The sequence below is a fragment of the Nerophis lumbriciformis genome, linkage group LG11 (genome assembly GCF_033978685.3).
Source record: "Nerophis lumbriciformis linkage group LG11, RoL_Nlum_v2.1, whole genome shotgun sequence".
Classification (NCBI taxonomy): domain Eukaryota; kingdom Metazoa; phylum Chordata; class Actinopteri; order Syngnathiformes; family Syngnathidae; genus Nerophis; species Nerophis lumbriciformis.
In genome coordinates this window covers 47,521,344-47,548,222 of record NC_084558.2, presented here as the reverse complement: position 1 = coordinate 47,548,222, position 26,879 = coordinate 47,521,344, and the positions used below count along the sequence as shown (strand labels likewise).

General features: G+C 43.2%; 1 protein-coding gene across 1 annotated transcript in view; it reads left to right on the top strand.

The window, feature by feature from the left end:
* Nucleotides 1–26,879, top strand: part of nsmfa (NMDA receptor synaptonuclear signaling and neuronal migration factor a) — a 67,263-nt gene that overhangs the window by 20,403 nt on the left and 19,981 nt on the right. Inside the window, 2 exon segments of the mRNA XM_072914156.1 lie at nucleotides 15,541–15,593; nucleotides 16,219–16,308. Of these exon segments, the coding sequence (XP_072770257.1) occupies nucleotides 15,541–15,593; nucleotides 16,219–16,308 (143 nt within the window).

The following is a 26,879-nucleotide window of genomic DNA, read 5'->3' as shown; positions in this document are numbered from 1 at the left end:
TATATTTACATCTAACACAATTTCCCAACTCATACGGAAACGGGGTTTGTATATTACTGTAAATGGAAAAACAGTACTGCTGTTTTTATGGTAAAAATAAATAAATAAAAAAAGGCAGCTCAGTTGCCAGAATATAATTTGTAAATTTAAAAAAAATGCAATTTTACAGTAAAAATTTGGCAGTTCGTTATTTTTTGTTTTTTTTTACTGCAAATCAACAAGTGTAGATTTTTCGATGTATTACTGTAAATGCCAAAATGGTTCCACAGTTTATTACAGTAAAAAAAAAAGTACTGTGTTTTCATTTAGAGAAAAATGCTGTAAAAACCACAGTAAATGTCACAATTTGATCATGAAATCTATTGCTACTTTTACATTGCACAATTTGATGGATAACTTGCTTTGAAATCATTATTATTAGTATTTATTTCTATTTAAAAAATGGTTTGAATGTTTGATAATATATTTTTGTAGAATTAGACAATATTTAAGTGAACATAATTTGCGATAACATGGAGTACATTTTTTTTTTCCTCTCCCATAATAGACAGAAATAATACATTTAGTAAGAAAAGTTGCAGTACTTTATTGATACATATTATTTCCAGGCTTTCCAGGGCTAAATAAAATGAAGTCTGGCCCCCCGGCCTTGAGTTTGACACCTGTGATATACATAATATACATTCGAAAACATAATTTCTTCATTTATAAATAAAAAATATTTACAAAAATATGTGTAAATAATGAATTGCATTTAAAATATGCTAAATTGTGTAATATTGAAATATTAAATCTGAATAAAAATGTGATAATTATACAAAATATAAACAGTTAAAAAAAAATCATACGCAGGTATATAGGTATTTATATACTGTATATATGAAAGTATGTACAAAAGCAGTGAAGTTGGCACGTTGTGTAAATGGTAAATAAAAACACAATACAATGATTTGTTAATCCTTTTCAACTTATATTGAAAGACAAGATATTTAATGTTCCAACTGAGAAACGTTTTTTTTTTTTTTTTTTGCAAATGATCATTCACTTAGAATTTAAAGGCAGCAAAACATAGCAAAAAAGTTAGCCTTTCCTTTTAACGACACTCAGTAAACGTTTGGGACACATGGCTTGGCATTGTCTTGCTGAAATAAGCAGGGGCGTCCATGATAACCTGGCTTGGATGGCAACATATGTTTGCTCCAAAACCTGTATGTACCTTTCAGCATTAATGCTACCTTCACAGGTGTGTAAGTTACCCATGCCTTTGGCACTAATACACCCCCATACCATCACAGGTGCTGGCTTTTCAACTTTGCGCCTAGAACAATCCGGATGGTTCTTTTCCTCTTTGTTCCGGAGGACATGACGTCCACAGTTTCCTAAAACATGTGGACTGGTCAGACCACAGAACACTTTTCCACTTTGTATCAGTCCATCTTAGATGAGTTCGGAGCCCAGCGAAGCCGGCGGCGTTTCTGGGTGTTGTTGATAAATGGCTGTGGCTTTGCATAGTAGAGTTTTCACTTGCACTTACAGATGTAGCGACCGAGTGTAGTTACTGACAGTGGTTTTCGGAAGTGTTCCTGAGTCCATGTGGTGATATCCTTTACACAATGATGTCGGTTTTTGATGCAGTACAGCCTGATTGATCAAAGGTCACAGGCTTAGCTGCTTACGTGCAGTGATTTCTCCAGATTCTCTGAACCCTTTGATGGTATTTCGGACCATAGATGGTGAAATCCTTAAATTCCTTGCAATAGCTGGTTGAGAAAGGTTTTTCTTAAACTGTTCAACAATTTGCTCATGCATTTGTTGACAAAGTGGTGACCCTCGCCTCATCCTTGTTTGTGAATGACTGAGCATTTCATGGAATCTACTTTTATACCCAATCATGGCACCCACCTGTTCCCAATTTGCCTGTTCACCTGTGGGATGTTCCAAATAAGTGTTTGATGAGCATTCCTCAACTTTATCAGTATTTATTGCCACCTTTCCCAACTTCTTTGTCACGTGTTGCTGGCATCAAATTCTAAAGTTAATGATTATTTGCAAAAAACAAAGACAACAAATATGTTGTCTTTGTAGCATATTCAACTGAATATGGGTTGAAAATGATTTGCAAATCATTGTATTCCGTTTATATTTACATCTAACACAATTTCCCAACTCATATGGAAACGGGGTTTGTAACATAATATTGAGAGTCCAGTCCATATTGGATCTAACATAATAGTGAGAGTCTAGTCCATAGTGGATCCAACATAATCGTGAGAGTCCAGTCCATAGTGGATCTAACATAATAGTGTGAGAGTCCAGTCCATAGTGGATCTAACATAATATTGTGTGAGTCCAGTCCATAGTGGATCTAACATAATAGTGAGAGTCTAGTCCATAGTGGATCTAACATAATCGTGAAAGTCCAGTCCATAGTGAATCTAACATAATAGTGTGAGAGTCCAGTCCATAGTGGATCTAACATAATATTGTGTGAGTCCAGTCCATAGTGGATCTAACATAATAGTGAAAGTCCAGTCCATAGTGGATCTCACATAATAGTGAGAGTCAAGTCCATAGTGGATCTACCATAATAGTGAAAGTCCAGTCCATAGTGGATCTAGCATAATATTGTGAGAGTCCAGTCCATAGTGGATCTCACATAATAGTGAGAGTCTAGTCCATAGTGGATCTAACATAATAGTGAGAGTCCAGTCCATAGTGGATCTATTATAATAGTGAAGGTTCAGTCCATGGTGGATCTAATATAATATTGTGAGAGTCCAGTCCAAAGTGGATCTCACATATAGTGAGGGTTCAGTCCATAGTGGATCTAACATAATAGTGAGAGTCCAGTCCATTGTGGATCGAACATAATAGAGAGAGTCCAGTCCATAGTGGATCTAACATAATAGTGAGGGTACAGTCCATAGTGGATCTACAAAGTAGCATAATAGTGAGAGTCCAGTCCATAGTGGATCTAACATAATAGTGAGAGTCCAGTCCATAGTGGATCCAACATAATAGTGAAAGTTCAGTCCATAGTGGATCTAGCCTAATACTGTGAGAGCCCAGTCCAAAGTGGATCTCACATAATAGTGAGGGTTCAGTCCATAGTGGATCTAACATAATAGTGAGAGTCCAGTCCATAGTGGATCTACCACAGGCCCGGCCCTAACCAATCTGGCGCCCTAGGCAAGATTTTAGGTGGCGCCCCCCCACATCGTCAGTGAAGTGTATATACTCACAAGAAACCGAATAGCTTTGTCTTTGACCTTTTTTTTTTTACTTAAAACTATACCTAATATATAAAGGGGTGGACAAGTGACTATTACCTGCAGGGCAAACATTAGCTAACCAGAAGGCAATAACAATGTAAACAAAAAAACACCTGCTTAAAAGATCTAATACAAATGTCCCTGAGGAATGTAAGGTGGGAGTACTGTAATTACCTAACGTTACATTATTATTTTCCATAACAATTTAGCCCCCTCCACAATATTAACCCGACGTTAAAACAGAACTAGCTATTTATTGATTAGCAATTGCCGAATCATGTAACATTAGCTTAATGCTAAAAAGCCAGGTTACTATCACATTCTGTAACAGACAAATAATTTCATGTAGGCTAACGTTACCTACCTGCTACCTCTGTCTTTTCTCGTTTCTACTCCTCTTCTTTTCTCTTTTTTCTTCCTTGGGCACCTGACAGTTTTGGCCGTTTTGACATCTTGTGTTGAATTTTTTGATGTGGTGACGTCCAAAAAGAGTCATGATACAGGAAGGGAGGGGGCGCACCGTGCGCGGGAGGGGGGGGGTCGTAATGTTGTAACAAATAATATTTCTATTAAATAGGCTTTACTTTGCATTTTAATTAACGTGGGATTATTTTTTGTATTTAGAAATAATAGTACCAACTTTTTATTTTTTAATTTTTTCTCCAACATTTGTGGCACTGGCGTGGCGCCCCCTGATGGACGGCGCCCTTAGAATTTGCCTATACGGCCTATGCCACGGGCCGGCCCTGATCTACCATGATAGTGAGAGTCCAGTCCATAGTGGGGCCAGCAGGACACCATCCCGAGCGGAGACGGGTCAGCAGCGCGGAGATGTCCCCAACAGATGCACAGGCGAGTGGTCCACCCCGGGTCCCGACTCTGGACAGCCAGCACTTCATCCATGGCCACCGGACCTGTGCCCCCCCCTACACAAGGAGAGGGGGGCAGAGTAGAAAAGAAAAGAAACGGCAGATCAACTGGTCTAAAAAGGGGGGTCTATTTAAAGGCTAGAGTATACAAATGAGTTTTAAGATGGGACTTAAATGCTTCTACTGAGGTAGCATCTCTAACTGTTACCGGGAGGGCATTCCATAGTACTGGAGCCCCAATAGAAAACGCTCTATAGCCCACAGACTTTTTTTGGGCTTTGGGAATCACTAATAAGCCGGAGTTCTTTGAACGCCTAGTTGGAAAAGGAGTTGCAAATCATTGCATTCTGTTTTTATTTGGTGCCAACTTCACTGGTTTTGGGGTTTGTGTGAGTCGGTCGGTTCAATTAAAACAAGTCTCCATCCATCCATCTTCTTCCTCTTATCCTGGCTCATGCTGATTGGACGCGGAAGACAAAGGAACTCGTTTAGTTGCCAACGTTCACACTCACAAAGACGCCTTTGCCGAGTTTGCACTTTAGCGCGACGCAACTTTGTGTGCCCGCGGCTCGGAAGGTGCGACCGGAGTCCAGATGGGACGTTTGACACCAGCACGCCGTCCTCGCCGTCCGTCTGCTGCGTGTGTCACGCGTCCTTTCATTACGCCGAGTGCTCGCTGACTAACTCTTCGGGAACACTCAAACTCTCAGCCTTCACGCCGAATATTTCAACTTTTTCTCGGTGTTTGTCCGTCAAAAACTCGATGAAGTAACGGTTCTCGTAATTAGATGATTGCCCTGACAAAGAGTCCTTCTTTTAATCCCATCTAAATAATTCATTGCGGGATGCTCGGGGAAAGTTCTCTTCAATGGAAAGGACCAAAGTGATCCCATTTGGGATAGGTCCAAAATAAAGTACTTGGCTTAACGTTTCTGGCTGAGGGAGTTTTTTTGTTGACGTTTTAATTGAATTGCATGGATTAGTGATGGACTTGCAAACAAATGTCCTTTTTTTTTTTTAAAGGGGAACATTATCACCAGACCTATGTAAGCGTCAATATATACCTTGATGTTGCAGAAAAAAGACCATATATTTTTTTAACCGATTTCCGAACTCTAAATGGGTGAAATTTGGCGAATTAAACGCCTCGTCGGTGTGTTGTCGGAGGGTGTAACAACACGAACAGGGACGGATTCAAGTTGCACCAGTGGCCCGAAGATGCGAAAGTGGCAAGAAATTGGACGTTTGTTCCGCACACTTTACCGACGAAAGCTATGCTACGACAGAGATGGCAAGAATGTGTGGATATCCTGCGACACTCAAAGCAGATGCATTTCCAACGATAAAGTCAAAGAAATCTGCCGCCAGACCCCCATTGAATCTGCCGGAGTGTGTGAGAAATTCAGGGACAAAGGGCCTCGGTAGCACGGCAAGCAATGGCGGCAGTTTGTTCCCGCAGACGAGCAAGCTAAACCCCCTGGATGTCTTGGCTCACACCGTCCCGAAGATGATCAAGAGAAGAATATCGACCCTAGCTTACCTGGCCTGCTGACATCAACTCCAAAACTGGACAGATCAGCTTTCAGGAAAAGAGCGCGGATGAGGGTATGTCTACAGAATATATTAATTGATGAAAATTGGGCTGTCTGCACTCTCAAAGTGCATGTTGTTGCCAAATGTATTTCATATGCTGTAAACCTAGTTCATAGTTGTTAGTTTCCTTTAATGCCAAACAAACACATACCAATCGTTGGTTAGAAGGCGATCGCCGAATTCGTCCTCGCTTTCTCCCGTGTCGCTGGCTGTCGTGTTGTTTTCGTCGGTTTCGCTTGCATACGGTTCAAACCGATATGGCTCAATAGCTTCAGTTTCTTCTTCAATTTCGTTTTCGCTACCTGCCTCCACACTACAACCATCCGTTTCAATACATGCGTAATCTGTTGAATCGCTTAAGCCGCTGAAATCCGAGTCTGAATCCGAGCTAATGTCGCTATAGCTTGCTGTTCTTTCCGCCATGTTTGTTTGTGTTGGCTTTAGAGATGCGCGGTTTGCGGACACAACCGTGGAGTCCGCGGATTATCCGCGGATTATCCGCGGATCGGGCGGTTGAAATAAAAAAAAAAAAGATTTTATCCGCGGGTCGGGTCGGGCGGTTGAAATAAAAAAAAATTAGATTTTAAATAGATTCAGGCGGGTGGCAGTTAAACCAATTCGGAAATATATATACATAATTAAATGTTGTTACCCACATACGAAAAACGAGCAGGCACCTGCAGCATATGCCACAACAGAAGAAGAAGAAAAAAAGAGATGGACACTTTTACGGAGCGGAGAAGGGACGCCTCGCCGGGGTCCTGGACCGAGGCCCCTTCCCCGGAGAGGGCCCCACCGGGAGCCGTAGCTGAGGTGATCCACGAGAAGGGCCCGACGCACGTCCAGGGTCACCACCGCGCCCACCGCACCGACACCCCGCCTCGTCCGCCTTCGCCGCGGCCGGCGTCACACGCAGCAGGTAAGCAGCTTACCTGCCCGCCACCCCCGTGGCCGGGGGCTCGTAACAGGGGTCACTCCGCGCGCTCCGCCCGCGCAGCTTACCTGCCCGCCACCCCCGTTGCCGGGGGCGCGTAACAGGGGTCACTCCGCGGTGGACGGTGGCCATGGAAGTCGGAACCCGCTAAGGAGTGTGTAACAACCCACCTGCCGAATCAACTAGCCCTGAAAATGGATGGTGCTGGAGCGTCGGGCCCATACCCGGCCGTCGCCGGCAGCGAGAGCCACGAGGGCTAGGCCGCGACGAGTAGGATGGCCGCCGCGGTGCGCGCTCAAGCCTCGGGCGCGAGCCCGGGTGGAGCCGCCGCGGGTGCGAGGGACATCGCACCTCCACGCGCTTGGAGGTGCGCTCAGCGCGGCTCCCAGATGATTGCGCACTGGTGTCTCCTTTCTTTAACAGGCAAAAGCTTTATAACCTCACTAATGCCTTGCATCGTCTATATTAGATATATAACAACGGGCGGGTGCGGGCGGGTGCAGTTCTGATTAAATGTTAGATCGGGTGGATGGCGGATGGTTGACGACTTTTGTGATGCGGTTGCGGATGAAATAATTGCCTATCCGCGCATCTCTAGTTGGCTTCACTATGTGACGTCACAGGAAAATGGACGGGTGTTTATAACGATGGTTAAAATCAGGCACTTTGAAGCCTTTTTTAGGGATATTGCGTGATGGGTAAAATTTTGAAAAAAACTTCGAAAAATAAAATAAGCCACTGGGAACTGATTTTTAATGGTTTTAACCATTCTGAAGTTGTGATAATGTTCCCCTTTAAGACAGCAAATGAGTTGTAGGTGACTCAACAGCACCTCTGCTGGTTGCAGACAAGTAGTACCTCCATACTTGCCAACCCTCCCGATTTTCCCGGCAGACTCCCGAATTTCAGTGCCCCTCCCGAAAATCTCGCGGGGCGACCATTCTCCCGAATTTCTCCCGATTTCCACCCAGACATCAATATAGGTGGTGTGCCTTAAAGGCACTGCCTTTAGCGTCCTCTACAACCTGTCGTCACGTCCGCTTTTCCTCCATACAAACAGCGTGCCGGCAAGGTCACGTAATATATGCGGCTTTTACACACACATAAGTGAATGCCCTGCACACTTGGTCAACAGCCATACAGGTCACACTGAGGGTGGCCGTATAAACAGCTTTAACACTGTTACAAATATGCGGCACACTGTGAACCCACAACAAACAAGAATGACAAACACATTTCGGGAGAACACCCGCACCGTAACACAACATAAACACCATCCATCCATCCATCTTCTTCCGCTTATCCGAGGTCAGGTCGCGGGGGCAGCAGCCTAAGCAGGGAAGCCCAGACTTTCCTCTCCCCAGCCACTTCGTCCAGCTCCTCCCGGGGGATCCCGAGGCGTTCCCAGGCCAGCCGGGAGACATAGTCTTCCCAACGTGTCCTAGGTCTTCCCCGTGGCCTCCTACCGGTTGGACGTGCTCTAAACACCTCCCTAGGGAGGCGTTCGGGTGGCATCCTGACCAGATGCCCGAACAACCTCATCTGGCTCCTCTCGATGTGGAGGAGCAGCGGCTTTACTTTGAGCTCCCCCCGGATGACAGAGCTTCTCACCCTATCTCTGAGGGAGAGCCCCGCCACCCGGCGGAGGAAACTCATTTCGGCCGCTTGTACCCGTGATCTTGTCCTTTCGGTCATAACCCAAAGCTCATGACCATAGGTGAGGATGGGAACGTAGATCGACCGGTAAATTGAGAGCTTTGCCTTCCGGCTCAGCTCCTTCTTCACCACAACGGCGCGATACATAGTCCGCATTACTGAAGATGCCGCACCGATCCGCCTGTCGATCTCACGATCCACTCTTCCCTCACTCGTGAACAAGACTCCGAGGTACTTGAACTCCTCCACTTGGGGCAGGGTCTCCTCCCCAACCCGGAGATGGCACTCCACCCTTTTCCGGGCGAGAACGATGGACTCGGACTTGGAGGTGCTGATTCTCATCCCAGTCGCTTCACACTCGGCTGCGAACCGATCCAGCGAGAACTGAAGATCCTGGCCAGATGAAGCCATCAGGACCACATCATCTGCAAAAAGCAGAGACCTAATCCTGCAGCCACCAAACTGGATCCCCTCAACGCCTTGACTGCGCCTAGAAATTCTGTCCATAAAAGTTATGAACAGAATCGGTGACAAAGGGCAGCCCTGGCGGAGTCCAACCCTCACTGGAAACGGGTCCGACTTACTGCCGGCAATGCGGACCAAGCTCTGACACTGATCATACAGGGAGCGGACAGCCAAAATCAGACAGTCCGATACCCCATACTCTCTGAGCACTCCCCACAGGACTTCCCGAGGGACACGGTCGAATGCCTTCTCCAAGTCCACAAAGGGTGCATGGGAGTTTGCCCAACCAGTCTACAGCTTTAACACTGTTACAAATATGCGCCACACTGAGAACCCACACCATTCACAAATTCAATGGGTCTACTGAAAATGTGAGCAAATGTGCTGGGTCAAAAGTATACATACAGCAATGTTAATATTTGGCAAGTTTCACTGCAATAAGGCGTTTTTGGTAGCCATCCGCAAGCTTCTGGTTGAATTTCTGACCACTCCTCTCGACAAAATTGGTGAAGTTCAGCTAAATGTGTTGGTTTTCTGACATGGACTTGTTTCTTCAGCATTGTCCACACGTTTAAGTCAGGACTTTGGGAAGGCCATTCTAAAACCCTCATCCTAGCCTGATTTAGCCATTCCTTTACCACGTTTGACGTGTGTTTGGGGTCATTGTCCTGTTGGAACACCCAACTGCGCCCAAGACCCAACTTCCGGGCTGATGGTTTTTAGGTTGTCCTGAAGAATTTGGAGGTAATCCTCCTTTTTCGTTGTCCCATTTAGACTTAGATTGGTCAGATCTAGTCTTTGACTTAGAATGGTCAGATCAAGTCTCAGACTTGGATTGGTTGTATCTAGACTTAGATTGGTCAAATCTAGTCTTAGACTTAGATTGGTCAAATCTAGTCTTAGACTGGGCAGCACGGTGGAAAGGGGTTAGTGCATGTGCCTCACAATACGGAGGTCATGAGTAGTCCTGAGTTCAATCCCGGGCTCGGGATCTTTTTGTGTGGAGTTTGCATATTCTCCCCGTGACTGCGTGGGTTCCCTCCGGGTACTCCGGCTTAGATTTGTCAAATCTAGTCTCAGACTTAGATTGGTCAGATTTAGTCTCAAATTTAGAAAGGTCAGATTTAATCTTAAAATGACATTTGTCAGATCTAGTCTTAAAATTAGATGGTCAGATTTAGTTTTAGATTTAGATTGGTCGTGGTCTAGACTTAGATTGGTCAGATATAGTCTTTGACTTAGATTGATCACATCTAGTCTCAGTTATAGAATGGTCATATCTAGTCTCAGACTTGGAATGGTCGTATCTAGACTTAGATTGGTCAGATTTAGTCTTTAACTCAGATTGGTCAGATCTAGTCTTAGACCTATATTGGTCATGGTCAAATTAGACTTTAGATTGGGAAGATCTAGTCTCAGATTTAGAATGGTCGTATCTAAACTTAGATTGGTCATATTTAGTCTTAAACTTAGCTTGGTCAGATCTAGTCTTAAACTTAGCTTGGTCAGATCTAGTCTTAAACTTAGATTGGCCCGATCTAGTCTTTAACTTCGATTGGTCAGATCTAGTCTTTGACTTAGATTGGTCACATCTAGTCTCCGACTTGGAATGGTCGTATTTAGAGTTAGATTGGTCAGATTTAGTCTTTCACTCAGATTGGTCAGATCTAGTCTTAGACTTATATTGGTCGTGGTCAAATCTAGTTTTAGACTTTAGATTGGGCAGATCTAGTCTCAGATTTAGAATGGTCGTATCTAAACTTAGCTTGGTCAGATTTAGTCTTAAACTTAGATTGGTCAGATCTAGTCTTAGACTTAGATTGGTCCGATCTAGTCTTAAACTTAGATTGGTCAGATCTAGTCTTTGACTTAGATTGGTCACGTCTAGTCTCCAACTTGGAATGGTCGTATCTAGACTTAGATTGGTCAGATTTAGTCTTTGACTCAGATTGGTCAGATCTAGTCTTAGACATATATTGGTCGTGGTCAAATCTAGTTTTAGACTTTAGATTGGGCAGATCTAGTCTCAGATTTAGAATGGTCACATCTAAATTTAGCTTGGTCAGATTTAGTCTTAAACTTAGATTGGTCAGATCTAGTCTTAGACTTAGATTGGTCCGATCTAGTCTTTAACTTAGATTGGTCAGATCTAGTCTTTGACTTAGATTGGTCACATCTAGTCTCCAACTTGGAATGGTCGTATCTAGACTTAGATTGGTCAGATTTAGTCTTTAACTCAGATTGGTCAGATCTAGTCTTAGACTTATATTGGTCGTGGTCAAATCTAGTTTTAGACTTTAGATTGGGAAGATCTAGTCTCAGATTTAGAATGGTCGTATCTAAACTTAGATTGGTCATATTTAGTCTTAAACTTAGCTTGGTCAGATCTAGTCTTAAACTTAGATTGGTCCGATCTAGTCTTTAACTTAGATTGGTCAGATCTAGTCTTTGACTTAGATTGGTCACGTCTAGTCTCCGACTTGGAATGGTCGTATCTAGACTTAGATTGGTCAGATTTAGTCTTTAACTCAGATTGGTCAGATCTAGTCTTAGACTTATATTGGTCGTGGTCAAATCTAGTTTTAGACTTTAGATTGGGAAGATCTAGTCTCAGATTTAGAATGGTCGTATCTAAACTTAGATTGGTCATATTTAGTCTTAAACTTAGCTTGGTCAGATCTAGTCTTAAACTTAGATTGGTCCGATCTAGTCTTTAACTTAGATTGGTCTGATCTAGTCTTTGACTTAGATTGGTCATGTCTAGTCTCCGACTTGGAATGGTCGTATCTAGACTTAGATTGGTCAGATTTAGTCTTTAACTCAGATTGGTCAGATCTAGTTTTAGACTTATATTGGTCGTGGTCAAATCTAGTTTTAGACTTTAGATTGGGAAGATCTAGTCTCAGATTTAGAATGGTCGTATCTAAACTTAGATTGGTCATATTTAGTCTTAAACTTACCTTGGTCAGATCTAGTCTTAAACTTAGATTGGTCAGATCTAGTCTTTGACTTAGATTGGTCAGATCTAGTCTTTGACTTAGATTGGTCACGTCTAGTCTTCGACTTGGAATGGTCGTATCTAGAGTTAGATTGGTCAGATTTAGTCTTTCACTCAGATTGGTCAGATCTAGTCTTAGACTTATATTGGTCGTGGTCAAATCTAGTTTTAGACTTTAGATTGGGAAGATCTAGTCTCAGATTTAGAATGGTCGTATCTAAACTTAGATTGGTCATATTTAGTCTTAAACTTAGCTTGGTCAGATCTAGTCTTAAACTTAGATTGGTCCGATCTAGTCTTTAACTTAGATTGGTCAGATCTAGTCTTTGGCTTAGATTGGTCACGTCTAGTCTCCGACTTGGAATGGTCGTATCTAGAGTTAGATTGGTCAGATTTTGTCTTTCACTCAGATTGGTCAGATCTAGTCTTAGACTTATATTGGTCGTGGTCAAATCTAGTTTTAGACTTTAGATTGGGAAGATCTAGTCTCAGATTTAGAATGGTCGTATCTAAACTTAGATTGGTCATATTTAGTCTTAAACTTAGCTTGGTCAGATCTAGTCTTAAACTTAGATTGGTCCGATCTAGTCTTTAACTTAGATTGGTCAGATCTAGTCTTTGACTTAGATTGGTCACGTCTAGTCTCCGACTTGGAATGGTCGTATCTAGACTTAGATTGGTCAGATTTAGTCTTTAACTCAGATTGGTCAGATCTAGTCTTAGACTTATATTGGTCATGGTCAAATCTAGTTTTAGACTTTAGATTGGGAAGATCTAGTCTCAGATTTAGAATGGTCGTATCTAAACTTAGATTGGTCATATTTAGTCTTAAATTTAGCTAGGTCAGATCTAGTCTTAAACTTAGATTAGTCCGATCTAGTCTTTAACTTAGATTGGTCAGATCTAGTCTTTGACTTAGATTGGTCACATCTAGTCTCCAACTTGGAATGGTCGTATCTAGACTTAGATTGGTCAGATTTAGTCTTTGACTCAGATTGGTCAGATCTAGTCTTAGACATATATTGGTCGTGGTCAAATCTAGTTTTAGACTTTAGATTGGGAAGATCTAGTCTCAGATTTAGAATGGTCGTATCTAAACTTAGATTGGTCAGATTTAGTCTTAAATTTAGCTTGGTCAGATTTAGTCTTAAACTTAGATTGGTCCGATCTAGTCTTAGACTTGGGTTGGTCATGGTCAAATCTAGTCTTAGACTTAGATTGGTTATGGTCAAATCTAGTCTTAGACTTAGATTGCTCAAATCTTGTCTTAGACTTAGATTGGTCATGGTCAAATTTAGTCTTAGACTTAGATTGCTCAAATCTAGTCTTAGACTTAGATTGCTCAAATCTAGTCTTAGACTTAGATTGCGCAATTCTAGTCTTAGACTTACATTGGTCAGATCTAGTCTTGGACTTAGTAGATTGGTCAGATCTAGTCATAGACTTGGATTGGTCACATCTCGTCTTAGAAAATTAAATAAGTCGGATCTAGTCTTAGACTTAGATTGATTGGTCAGTTGTGGTTTTAGACTTAGATTGGTCACATCTAGTCGTAGTGACTGGTGCCACAACCCCAACTATTTTTTTTCCAACACCAGGAGGGTGTGCCTGGGCAAATATAGTTCTGCCCTATCGTAGTGAGAAAAATAACTGTTGAGATGCAAACAAACAATCCTACTGTTAAAGTCAACGACAGTCGTTGAAGTATAAATCCCCCTCGTTAGCATCGAGGTATTGTGTGGCAGAACGATCGCTGTAGATCGACTACTACCAGTCCAAAATAGTCGGAATCACCCACGTTAGCGTTCCATTCAGTTTTAAACAAATGGCACAAAGGAGCATCTGTGAGCAGAATGTTTCTAACTCCTAGTTGTTGGAGGCTAAATTACAGAGTCTTTTAGGAATGGTTGAAAGGACAGTGTTGTATGTGGGAGACAGGTGGTGTCGCAGACCACCTCCTCCGTTCAGGGATGGTTTTTCAACTTCCCTCACTCTTCTTTCTTACCATCCGCCCTCCCTGTCCAGAATGTGTAAATGTTTGTTGTCAAAGGAGTCCTGTTTCTCCCTGAGGTGCAGGTAGACCACTGAGTCTTGGCCTGAAGAGTTTTCCCGTCTACGCTGTGCATTGCGTCGTCTTAGTGGTTGTTTTGTTTCCCCGATATATGAATCAGTGCATTCATCATTACACTGGAAAGCATAGACCAGATCGTTTTTGCGGGTGTGGGGTGTCCGGTCTTTAGGATGCACCAGTCTCTGTCTCTGGGTGTTGCCTGCTTTGTAGTGTACTGGGATTTTTTGTGTTGGTTCAAAATTCTTAGACCTGATACATAGGGAATGACAATATTTTTGCGTCTGCCACCTTTTTCCTACTCGTCCACTCTGTTCTTGTTATTTCTGGAACGGGAAGCACTTTTCACAAACGACCAGCTGGGGGTAACCACAGGTTTTGAGGGCTTTCTCTTTGGCCCGTGGGCTGGTAGGAACGTTACCAGCTCTGTGATCTGATGACGCCCAGTTTGTGGTCCAGTGGGTGGTGTGAGTCAAAAAGTAGGTATTGATCGGTTATGTGTGGGCTTTCGGTAAACCCCGAAGTGGAGGCCCCTGTTTTCTCCAATGTGGACGTCACAGTCCAAATAAGGCAACTTCCTGTCTTTGACATTCTCACTTGTGAACTTGATGTTTTTGTCCACTGAAGGCTTGTACTTTTTGGTTTCTGATTTGAACCCAGGTGTCATCCACATATCTGTCTATTCATAATAATCATAAAAATAGATAGTAACAAAAAAATAATAATATAATAATTACTATGAAACAATACTATTAAAAATGGTAACAAAACTAAGAAAACAGTACAATAGAATTAAGTAACGCATATGAAATAAAAACATTAAAATAGATGAATAAAAAAAAATAGAATGAGAATACTGTAAATCAAATAGAATAACTTGAAAAATATCCAATAATAAAATTAATAAACCTATTTACCACAAATGTTGCACTCTAATCAGAGCTTTTCTAGTTCAACAATGTTGTGCTATTTCAAAATACACTCTCAAATATGACTTTTTCATTATCCTGCAGCAGGTTTTTCTCGGGGAAAATATTACTTTTATTTTTTTGTTCTAAACAGAAGGCCCTTCAGTGTGTTTTTAGACACACACACACACACACACACACACACACACACACACACACACACACACACACACACACACACACACACACACACACACACACACACGTCTTGCCTACTTTGTGTGGACCCATGTTTGGTCAGTAGGTTGTGAGGGCCCCCCTTTCCACTATAGCTAGAAGGATGAAAACATATATATCTAGCACTAGATGGGAGTAGAGAGTTGCAACCTCACTTCAGAATGCAAAACACACAAAGTAAAACAAATATTTTACTTCTGTAGTTGTGAGGACCTACCGCTGTTGCTAGGTAGATTTGACCGTACACACACATAGTGATAAGTTCTGTGAGTTGGCCATTTTTAAGGACAGCAAAGTACTCAATGAAGGTAACACATCTAAATTGAAAATAAATCATATCTTGCTCATTTCAAAACCTATTTTCATTCACAGAGCGATGTCCCCATTAAGTAGGCATTGCCAGAACACACACACACAAACACACACGTAGCTATGACGCGATAATGAGGGTTATTAGTCCGACAACCGTGCTGTACTTTTTAACGACGTCTTCTTTTGTCTTCTGCTTATTCCTCCTCTGTCACGTCTTCTGCCCACAAGGAACTTCCGGAAGCATCTACGGATGGTGGGCAGCAGGAGGATTAAAGCGCAGAGTGAGTCACACGTTTGTGTGCTTGATGCACAAGTTGTTGTTCACCTCGCCTTCATTTGTATCTGTTTTGCTTTTCGGCTGCTTTGGTGTTTGAATGCGAGGCTGCAGAGGTTTTTTAATTGCACTTCCTGTAAATATATATATAAATATGTATATATGTATATATGTATATGTATATGTGTGCGTGTGTGTGTGAAGGTGGTCTTTCCCTGTCTATAGGACTTTAAAGTTGACTTTTCAGTGTTTTAGAGAAGTAGATACTTGGTATTGCAGTATTTGAGTGTACTGCGTGTGTGTGTGTGTTGCTTGTACTTGCACTTTCTTTGAATGAGTCCCATTAAAGTACACGTAATAGTACTCGTTACGAGCTGTAATCATCACGGCTTGACGTGACAACATTCGTCTGTTTCGTTCCCTTGTATTTTGTGTGTTTACTAATACTGCAGAGAGTTCCCAGGCCTCTGGAGGCCAGTTTGTCGGTGGAAGTTTGTTGTGTTGTCACGGTAGACGTCGTTTGTACACTTGCATCCGCCTTAAGTCGTTTGTCCGAGCCTGTATGTGTGTGTGTGTGCGTGCGTGTGTGACAATCTCTCCACCCCCACCCCCCCACCCCGCCTGCACTTTAGCGTTTGCTGAGCGTAGATCGAAGAGTTTCAGCCGCTCCTGGAGTGACCCTACCCCTGTCAAGACTGACTCTCCTCATGAGCCCAGAGACAGTGAGTTCTCTCTCTCCCTCTCTCTCTCTCTCACACACACACACCCACACACACACGCACACGCACACACACGGTTCTCCGGTGGGTGGGTGTGGTCCTCTGTGATCCAAAGTCTTCATTGCCGTTGGGGGGGCATAGAGGAGGTGAATGGTAGACTGGGTAGAGGTGGTAGTGTGAAGAGCAGTTTTTGTGGTAGAGCTCTCCTTCCTTTGTTGCCTCTTTCCGCGGAACGGTGGGTGTCCTTTTTTCAGATGTGCGGTGCCTTCATGGACCATCCTCCTCCACATATCTTTCTAGAGGGCAACCTCCTGCCAGTTGTTGAGGATGAAGCGGTAGTTCCCCTTTGAGTCTGTCTTTGTACCACTTCTTCTACTCTCTTTGGGTACGTTGACCCTCCTTTAGTTGTCATTTGAAATTACCTGTCCAATGCAGCTGGTGTTGTTGTTGTTGAGCATCCTGTCAGGCCCTTGATTGGTTGCTGCGTGGGACAGGTTGTGAGATTTCTGGGAGGTCTGGCGCCAACGTCCACTCTTCCCAGGTCGACAGAGCTCGTACGCTGTCAGCGGCAAGCAGATCTGGAGATGGAAACTTGGCGGGTTGGCGGTGAATACAGGGGCAGTCGTAGATTACCTGTTCTGCAGTCCATCCATCCATTTTCTACGCTTGTCCCTTTTGGGGTTGCGGGGGGTGCTGGAACCATTCGGGTTGTGAGATTTCTGGGAGGTCTGGCGCTAACGTCCACTCGTCCCAGGTTGACAGCGCTCGGACGCGGTCAGCGGCAAGCAGATCTGGAGATGGCAACTCAGAGGGGTTGGCGGTGAATGCAGGGGCAGTCGTAGATTACCTGTTCTGCAGTCTCCTCGCCAAATTCACACTTCCGGCAAATCATATCCACGCCCCGATTCATCTTGACAAGTCAATATTCAAAGTCAGGCGTTGTCTGTTCAAGTCTGGAAAGACTCTCGTCCGCAGCACGCTTGTATTGTCTCCCCGTTGACCGTAGACTTAATAATAATAATAATAATAACTGGGATTTATATAGCGCTTTTCTAAGTACCCAAAGTCGCTTTACATGTAGAACCCATCAATCATTCACACCTGGTGGTGGTAAGCTACTTTCATAGCCACAGCTGCCCTGGGGTAGACTGACGGAAGCGTGGCTGCAAGTTGCGCCAACGGCCCCTCCGACCACCACCTATCATTCATCATTCATCATTCAGTTCACCGGTGTGAGTGGCACCGGGGGCAAAGGGTGAAGTGTCCCGCCCAAGGACACAACGGCAGCGATTTTTTTTTGGATGGTAAGAGGCGGGGAGCGAACCTGCAACCCTCAGGTTTCTGGCACGGTTGCTCTACCCACTACGCCATGCCGCCCTCAAACTTGTTTGTTTGTGCTGAATAGGACTGCCCCTTGTCGACCATCTGATCATCGCTTTGGCTAAGTCGTGGTGGCAGTCAACATTGGATTGGTCCAGGTGTGTGCCTTTCATGGCCTGGTCGTCAGCGAGTTACCAGTCATACCACAATGGCTTGGACACCAAGTGAATGTAATCTGGCTCCTCGGTGCACCGAGGTCAGATAAAGTTTTGAGGATGTCACATTCGTCGTTGTTCAGAATCAGAAATACTTTATTAATCCCTAGGGGACTAGACGGCACAGCGTTCTGGAGATGAAGCAGTACAGGCGAACTATCCGGTTTTTCTGAGTGTCTTCTTCTGCCCAAACAGCTCGCAATGCAGCATCAACGGGTGTAGCTTGTGCCAGATGATGGTTGTGGTGATGTTAAGGATGTTGGCTTCCTTCAGAGCGCTGACCTATGTTCCTGAATCTTGAGGATCTTGCGGAGACAGCAGTGGTGGTGCTGCTGCAGGACATTTAGATGTCTGCCTGTAGGAGGTCCAACAATCAGCTACGTTGAGCAAAGTGGACAGAAAAACAGCTTGGTAGACAAGGAGTTTGGTCTTTACCTGGATGTCCCTATTACCAAAAACTTCCTCAGTCTAGCAAAAGCTACGCTGTCACACCCTATGCGGTGGTGGATCTCGGCATCAATGACAGCTCTCATGGGAAAAAAGCTGTCAACATTTTCCAGAATGTTATCTTCTACTGCAAAGATCATGTCTGAGGGTCTCTTTGCAGGGCAAAAGTTGCACTGCATCTTTGGGAAGATCCCTTCTGACAGAGGCAGCACTCTGTCGGCCAAAATGGGCGCCAGTATTTTCCCTGTTGTGGAAAGGAGGGAAGTGCTTCTGTAGTTGCCACAGACTGCCTGATCTCCCTTCTTAAAGATGGTGAAAAATAAAGCGTCCCTGTGTTCAGTTGGGATTTCCTCCTTATTCTAGATTTGGGGATAAGGCTGTGGATGTGGCAAGTAGTGTTGGTCCACCTTGCTTGCGAATTTCTGCTGGAATCCCTTCTGGTCCAGAGGGCTAGTTATTACCGAGTTTCCTAAATGGCATCCAAGGCCTCCGTTTCTGTGAGGAGGATCACCCAAATGCTCCATGATGGGTCACTGAGGAATCTGGTTGATGGTCTCTATCTCAACTGTGGTGTCTTGATTCCAAGATTGTCCATCCAAGGTCGGCACATAAGTACTCTCAGCTGTGGCCATCAGGTCATTTGAGAGCCTCAATCGTAGGTTCATGAGAGGCTCATTGATGCCTACTGGAGATTCAGAGAGTTAGAAAATGAGCCAGTTTTGGATCGCAAATCCCTCTCAATGGATTCTGGGTTCATTAGCCGATTTTCCCTTCCAGAATAACGTGTACCTCCCTTTCTTCTTCTTTAGTTGTCCCTCCTTGGCCAGGCGGGTTTTGGACAGGGTAGCGAAGCCGATCTTCCACTTTATGAGCTCTTGGCAAGATCTTCTTTCTGGACTATTATTGGAGGCATTGTCCATAAGTGTTCTCACGTTCCAGTCTCCAAAGTCCATTGTTTTTCTTTCCTGTTTTATGAGGTGAACCCACTGGATGCAGTATTCCAGTCAGGTTATAGGAGGCAGGCTCATTTTAGGGCACCTTTACTATCCGCTTCCCCGGGCGACGTGAGAAGATTGGATACTTAACATGGCTGCTCAGACATGGACCCTGTTGCCGGAATGCTCTCTACTGCCTCTGTCCGAGAGCAAGTCGACTGAAACAAGCACCCTCCATCTACGTGCCAGTGCGTGGCCTGGAGCTCCCAGACGTTACTGCCCTGCTCCCGGCTTCATTTATTTAACGCCATAGGAGAGATTCTGGGTTCATTAGCTGATTTTCCCTTCCAGAATAGCGTGTACCTCCCTTTCTTCTTCTTTAGTTGTCCCTCCTTGGCCAGGCGGGTTTTGGACAGGGTAGCGAAGCCGATCTTACACCTTATCAGCTCTTGGCAAGATCTTCTTTCTGGACTATTATTGGAGGCATTGTCCATAAGTGTTCTCACATTCCAAGCTCCAAAGTCTATTGTTTTTCTTTCCTGTTTTATGAGGTGAACCCACTGGACGCAGTATTCCAGTCAGGTTATAGGAGGCAGGCTCATTTTAGGGCACCTTTACAATCCGCTTCCCCGGGCGACGTGAGAAGATTGGATACTTAACATGGCTGCTCAGACATGGACCCTGTTGCCGGAATGCTCTCTACTGCCTCTGTCCGAGAGCAAGTCGACTGAAACAAGCACCCTCCATCTACGTGCCAGTGCGGGGCCTGGATTTCCCAGACTTTACTGCCCTGCTCCCGGCTTCATTTCCTTAACGCCATAGGACTTGAGGAGGGGTTGGGTAATGGTGGGTCCTTCTTTTTAAGTGGGGAGACTGGTGCAACCTACTCTAAGTTACATTTTTTACACCAAAAACACATACATGTGCACGGGTACAGCCGTATACTCTTACACATATACACTGGTACACACGTATTCTCTTACACATGTACACTGGTACGCACGTATACTCTTACACATGTACACACGTACACTGATACACACGTATACTCTAACACACGTACACTGGTACACACGTACACTGATACACACATTTACTCTTACACACATACAGGTATACACGTACACTCTTACACACGTACAGGTACACACGTATACTGGTACACACATACGTATGGGGATCACATGCACATACACAAAAACAAGTCCAAGAGAAAAACTAACAATTTACAATCATGTCGATGATAGCTAACGCTGGTAACTAAACTTTGATAAATCAATATTGTTAGCTATCAACCCGCAAAGTGAGTGTGTGTGCGTGTGGGCGTGTATTTGTGTTATGCGAGACTTAATTTAAGTCATGATGCGCTAGAAGTGTTAAAAGGGTGGGATACAACGCTCACAACACTTTGTAAAGTTAGCGCCCTCGAGGCATCAGTGTAAAGACTGCAAACAACAACGTAATTCTTGTATTGAGTATAGATAAAGATAACTGAGATTGTGTTGACTAGAAGGTCTTTGAACACAACACAAAAACCGGTGTTAATTTTGGAAGCAGTTTTTAATTGAGTTTTAGCTTAGTCTTTTGACGGAACTGTATTTTAGTTTTAGTCATATTTTAGTCATCTAAATTAATTACGTTTTCGTCTGGTTTTAGTCGACTAAATTCCTCAACATTTTAGTCGACGGAAATTACAGTAAATTTTGTCGCAGCTCACCGCCTTCATAATGTGAACAAACGCCATGGGTGGATCTACACTTAACATCCACTATAATGATACCAAGTACAGGAGCGTATCTAGTCGATACTACTAGGATTACATCAATATTTTTTGCAAATACGATCCTGGACACATGAGGACTTTGAATATGACCAATGTATGATCCTGTAACGACTTGGTATCGGATTGATACCCATATGTGTGCACTTGTGCACTTGCTTACTAGATTGACGGGCAAACTCTGTCTTGAGTTTCCAATAATTTCTGCAACTCTTATTTTTTTTTGACCAATCTAAGTCTAGAAACGACCATTCTAAGTCTAAGACTAGATTTGACCAATCTAAATCTAGATACAACCAATCCAAGTCTAAGACTTGATCTGACCATTCTAAGTCAAAGACTAGATCTGACCAAACTAAGTCTAAATGGGACCATGAAAAAAGAAGGATTACTTCCAAATTCTTCAGGACAACCTAAAAATCATCAGCCCGGAGGTTGGGTCTTGGGCGCAGTTGGGTGTTCCAACCGGACAATGAGCCCAAACACACGTCAAAAGTGGTAAAGTAATGGCTAACAACTGAGCAGTCTAAATCTAAGACTAAATCTAACCAATCTGAATCTAAGACTAAATCTGACCAATCTAAGTCTAAGACTAGATTTGACCAATCTAAGTCTAGAAACGACCATTCTAAGTCTAAGACTAGATTTGACCAATCTAAGTCGAGATACAACCAATCCAAGTCTAAGACTTGATCTGACCAAACTAAGTCTAAATGGGACACTGAAAAAGGAGGATTACCTCCAAATTCTTCAGGACAACCTAAAAATCATCAGCCCAGAGGTTGGGTCTTGGGCGCAGTTGGGTGTTCCAACAGGACAATGACCCCAAACACACGTCAAAAGTGGTAAAGGAATGGCTAAATCAGGCTAGAATGAAGGTTTTAGAATGGCCTTCCTAAAGTCCTGACTTAAACGTGTGGACAATGCTGAAGAAACAAGTCCATGTCAGAAAACCAACACATTTAGCTGAACTTCACCAATTTTGTCAAGAGGAGTGGTCAAGATAACTGACATTGTGTTGACTAGAAGGTCCTTGAACACAACACAAAAACCGGTATTCATTTTGGAAGCAGTTTTTAATTGAGTTTTAGCTTAGTCTTTTGACAAAACTGTATTTTAGTTTTAGTCATATTTTAGTCATCTAAATTAATTACGTATTCGTCTGGTTTTAGTCGACTAAATCCTCAACATTTTAGTCGACGGAAATTACAGTAAATTTTGTCGCAGCTCACCGCCTTCATAATGTGAACAAACGCCATGGGTGGATCTACACCTAACATCCACTGTAATGATACCAAGTACAGGAGCGTATCTAGTCGATACTACTAGGATTACATCAATATTTTTTGGCATCACAACATCTTCTTTCGTTTTTTTTAATAATTTATATTATGTTTATAAACTCAGGAAATATGTCCCTGGACACATGAGGACTTTGAATATGACCAATGTATGATCCTGTAACGACTTGGTATCGGATTGATACCCAAATGTGTGGTATCATCCAAAAGTAATGTAAAGCATACTTGCCAACCTTCCCGAATTTTCCGGGAGACTCCCGAAATTCGGCGCCTCTCCCGAAAACCTCCCGGGACAAATATTCTCCCGAAAATCTCCCGATTTTCAGCCGGAGCTGGAGGCCACGCCCCCTCCAGCTTTATGCGGACCTGAGTGAGGACAGCCTTATTTCACGACGGGAGGACAACAAGGTGACAAGAACTAAATCATCCAGACTAGAGATAAATTGTATTATTATGTTTATCTTACCTAAAAATAAATATATTTATTAATTACAAAAAAAACAACTAAATACATTTTTACTATATTTTGCTAAAAACATCAAAATGAATTGTATTTTTATTTTTTATTTTTTCTGACTCCTTATTACATCCAGTCATAGAATTATACATTAAAATAAACATATTTAAAATAATGTATTTTAAATTATCATAATAATTAATTTAAAATGACCATATTTAATTATTAAAATAAATGTATGAAATACTTGACTTGATGAATTCTAGCTGGAATATATTCCTCCCCTCTTAACCACGCCCCCAACCATGCCCCCGACCACGCCCACCCCCCCCACACACACACCTCCCGAAATCGGAGGTCTCAAGGTTGGCAAGTATGATGTAAAGTATCAAAGAAGAGAAGAATAAGTGATTATTACATATTAACAGAAGTGTAGATAGAACATGTTAAGAGAAAATAAACAGATATTAACAGTAAATGAACAAGTAGATTAATAATTAATTTTCAAGCAGAAGCTTGTGGATGGCTACCAAAAGCGCCTTATTGCAGTGAAACTTGCCAAATATTAACATTGCTGTATGTATACTTTTGACCCAGCACATTTGCTCACATTTTCAGTAGACCCATAATAAATTCATGATTGTGACCAACAAGTATGTGCTCCAATCACTCTATCACAAAAAAAATAAGAGTTGTAGAAATGATTGGAAACTCAAGACAGCCATGACATTATGTTCTTTACAAGTGTATGTAAACTTTTGACCACGACTGTGTATTAGAATGATGAGTTACTTCAGGCGTAGGTTGTCCTACTTTATTCGGCGGTACCTGAACGCACCATTAAAATCACCTGCGTGTCTTTTCCCCTCTGAGGTAAGATGGACGATCTCCAATTCCGTTCTCAGAGAGCACAGCTTTTGTAGCTTCAATGTGGGCAATTGGATATCTTAGTTGGTCAGAAAGTAATGTGTTTATAGACGTTTAGTTTGGGGTATGTCGCTTTTAACGAGGAAAGACCGAGTATGCCTCTTGTTTTCACGTTAGCATTTAAGCTAGCGAGGTCGGCGTGTGCGTGTATTAATGTTGTCCCGATACTTGTATTTTGGTACCGGTACCAAAAGTATTTCGGTACTTTTCGGCACATTTTTTAATAAAGGGGACCACAAAACGTTAAAGTACCAATGATAGTCACACACACACTAGGTGTGGCGAGATTATTCTCTGCATTAGTCCCATCCCCTTGTTCAACCCCCTGGGAGGTGAGGGGAGCAGTGAGCAGCAGCGGTAGCCACGCCCGGGAATCACTTTTGGTGACTTAACCCCCAATTCCAACCCTTGATGCTGAGTGCTAGTGATGGGTTGATGAGGCGCCATGAAGCGTTTCGACACATTGCAAAACTGTAATGATACTGTGTATCTTGTGTTTTTTATGTTGATTTAATAAAAAAAACAAAAAAAAACTATACCGATATTGGCCGATAAATGCTTTAAAAATGGAAATTATCGGTATCGGTTTCAAAAAGTAAAATGTATGACTTTTTAAAAGGCCGCTGTGTACACGGACGTACAGAGTGCCAATAAACCTTAAAGGCACTGCCTTTGCCTGCCGGCCAAGTCACATATTACCTGCAGCTTTTCACACACACAAGTGAATGCAAGGCATACTTGGTCAACAGCCATGCAGGTCACACTGAGGGTGGCCGTACAAACAAGTTTAACACTGTTACAAATATGCGCCACACTGTGAACCCACACCAAACAAGAATGACAAACACATTTCGGGAGAACATCCGCACCGTAACACAACATAAACACTACAGAACAAATACCCAGAACCCCTTGCAGCACTAACTCTTCTGGGACGCTACAATATACACCCCCCCGCAGCCCCCTACCCCGCCCACCTCAACCTCCTCATGCATGTCCCAAATTCCAAGCTGCTTGGCATAATAATGTGTTAATTCCAAGACTGTATATATCGGTATCGGTTGATATCGGAATCGGTAATTAAGAGTTGAGCAATATCTCATTACCTCCCTGCTTGGCAGACAGCATCAAGGGTTGGAATTGGGGGTTAAATCACCAAAAAAATGATTCCCGGGCGCGGCACCGCTGCTGCGCACTGTTCCCCTCACCTCCCAGGGGGTGATCAAGGGGATGGGTCAAATGCAGAAGACAAATTTCACCACACCTAGTGTGTGTGTGACAATCATTGGTACTTTAACTTTAACTTAAAATGTGTTTGTCGTTGTTGTTTAGTGTGGTTTCACTACATGGCACATGTTTATGACAGTGTTGGCATTGTTTGTACTGCCACCCTTAGTTGACCAAGTATGCATTTAATTCGCTCGTGTGCAGTGTGTTGGACGTCAAGATGATTGTGTCATTAGTTCATTATCACAATGAAGTCTTGGTTAGGCATTGTTAATTATGTGACTTTTTGATTATGTAAAACCGACAAACTCGCAACAAAATTAACAAGAAGATTGATTTTTCAAAAATGATTTTAAGATTGAAAGTTGCCATCAATTCCACGTGGGTGCTCGGCATTGGGATCGGCGCCTATGAGTCCACGAGTTTTTATCAAACTGTCTTTTTTGATCATTTTAATTATATATTCTATATTTTAGCTCGGGAAAAATAGGTCGTTGACGATAACCAAAACGACAATTTTGAATCAACGAAATGAACACTGACAACAACACCCGGGAGTCAAAAGTGTCTCTGCTGTCAAGTTTGTCTTCCAAGTCCCACCTGTGCTGATCTTCTGTGAGTATTTGTCCTTCGATCCCAGTTATTTGTGTGTTGGGAGTGATGGCTGCTTGCATGTTTTGTGCTTTGATGTTTTCTCCTCACGTCCATCTGCGGAGATGAAAGTTCTGTTCGCTTGTTTATTCTCACTTTCTTGTCCTTCTGTCTGCTCCTTCATCTTGTCCTGTCTAATGTGTTTGTTTATGGGGGGAACACAAAACCATGGCTTTCCCATGTGATCTTTTTGACCAACACACGGTGGCACAGTCATAAAGCCGCATTTGACTTTAGTGTTTTCAGAAAACAGCAAACGTGATGTTTTAGTCAAATATTTCAGTCCCTGCAAGATTTTACACTTTTTTTGTGATTGTTGTTGACTAAAATATTTGAATTAACTTTTTCAGAAAGTTGCAATATTTATAAATATATAAAAGGGTGGAGTGCCATCTCCGGGTTGGGGAGGAGATCTTGCCCCAAGTGGAGGAGTTCAAGTACCTCGGAGTCTTGTTCACGAGTGGGGGAAGAGTTGATCGTGAGATCGACAGGCGGATCGGTGCGGCGTCTTCAGTAATGCGGACGCTGTATCGATCCGTTGTGGTGAAGAAGGAGCTGAGCCGGAAGGCAAAGCTCTCGATTTACCGGTCGATCTACGTTCCCATCCTCACCTATGGTCAAGAGCTTTGGGTCATGACCGAAAGGACAAGATCGCGGGTACAAGCGGCCGAAATGAGTTTCCTCCGCCGAGTGGCGGGGCTCTCCCTTAGAGATAGGGTGAGAAGCTCTGTCATTCGGAGGGAGCTCAAAGTAAAGCCGCTGCTCCTCCACATCGAGAGGAGCCAGATGAGGTGGTTCGGGCATCTGGTCAGGATGCCACCCGAACGCCTCCCTAGGAAGGTGTTTCGGGCACGTCCGACCGGTAGGAGGCCACGGGGAAGACCCAGGACACGCTGGGAAGACTATCTCTCCCGGCTGGCCTGGGAACGCCTCGGGATCCCCCGGGAGGAGCTGGACGAAGTGGCTGGGGAGAGGGAAGTCTGGGCTTCCCTGCTTAAGCTGCTGCCCCCGCGACCCGACCTCGGATAAGCGGAAGAAGATGGATGGATGGATGGATGCAATATTTTACGTTTTGTATTTTTACAACATTGAATCAACCTTTATGAATTTGTTACCAATGTTTTAAGTGTTCCTTGTAACTTTAACTTTAAAAATCATATGATTTCAATCAATACCGTATTGATGTTTTACTCGTTTTATTGCAATCAGACTGAAAAGTAGACACTAGATGGCAGTAAAAGCACGTACTGAGAGCTCATTGTCAAAAACTGTACTTTCAACTTAAAAAATCACATGATTTCAATCAATATCGTA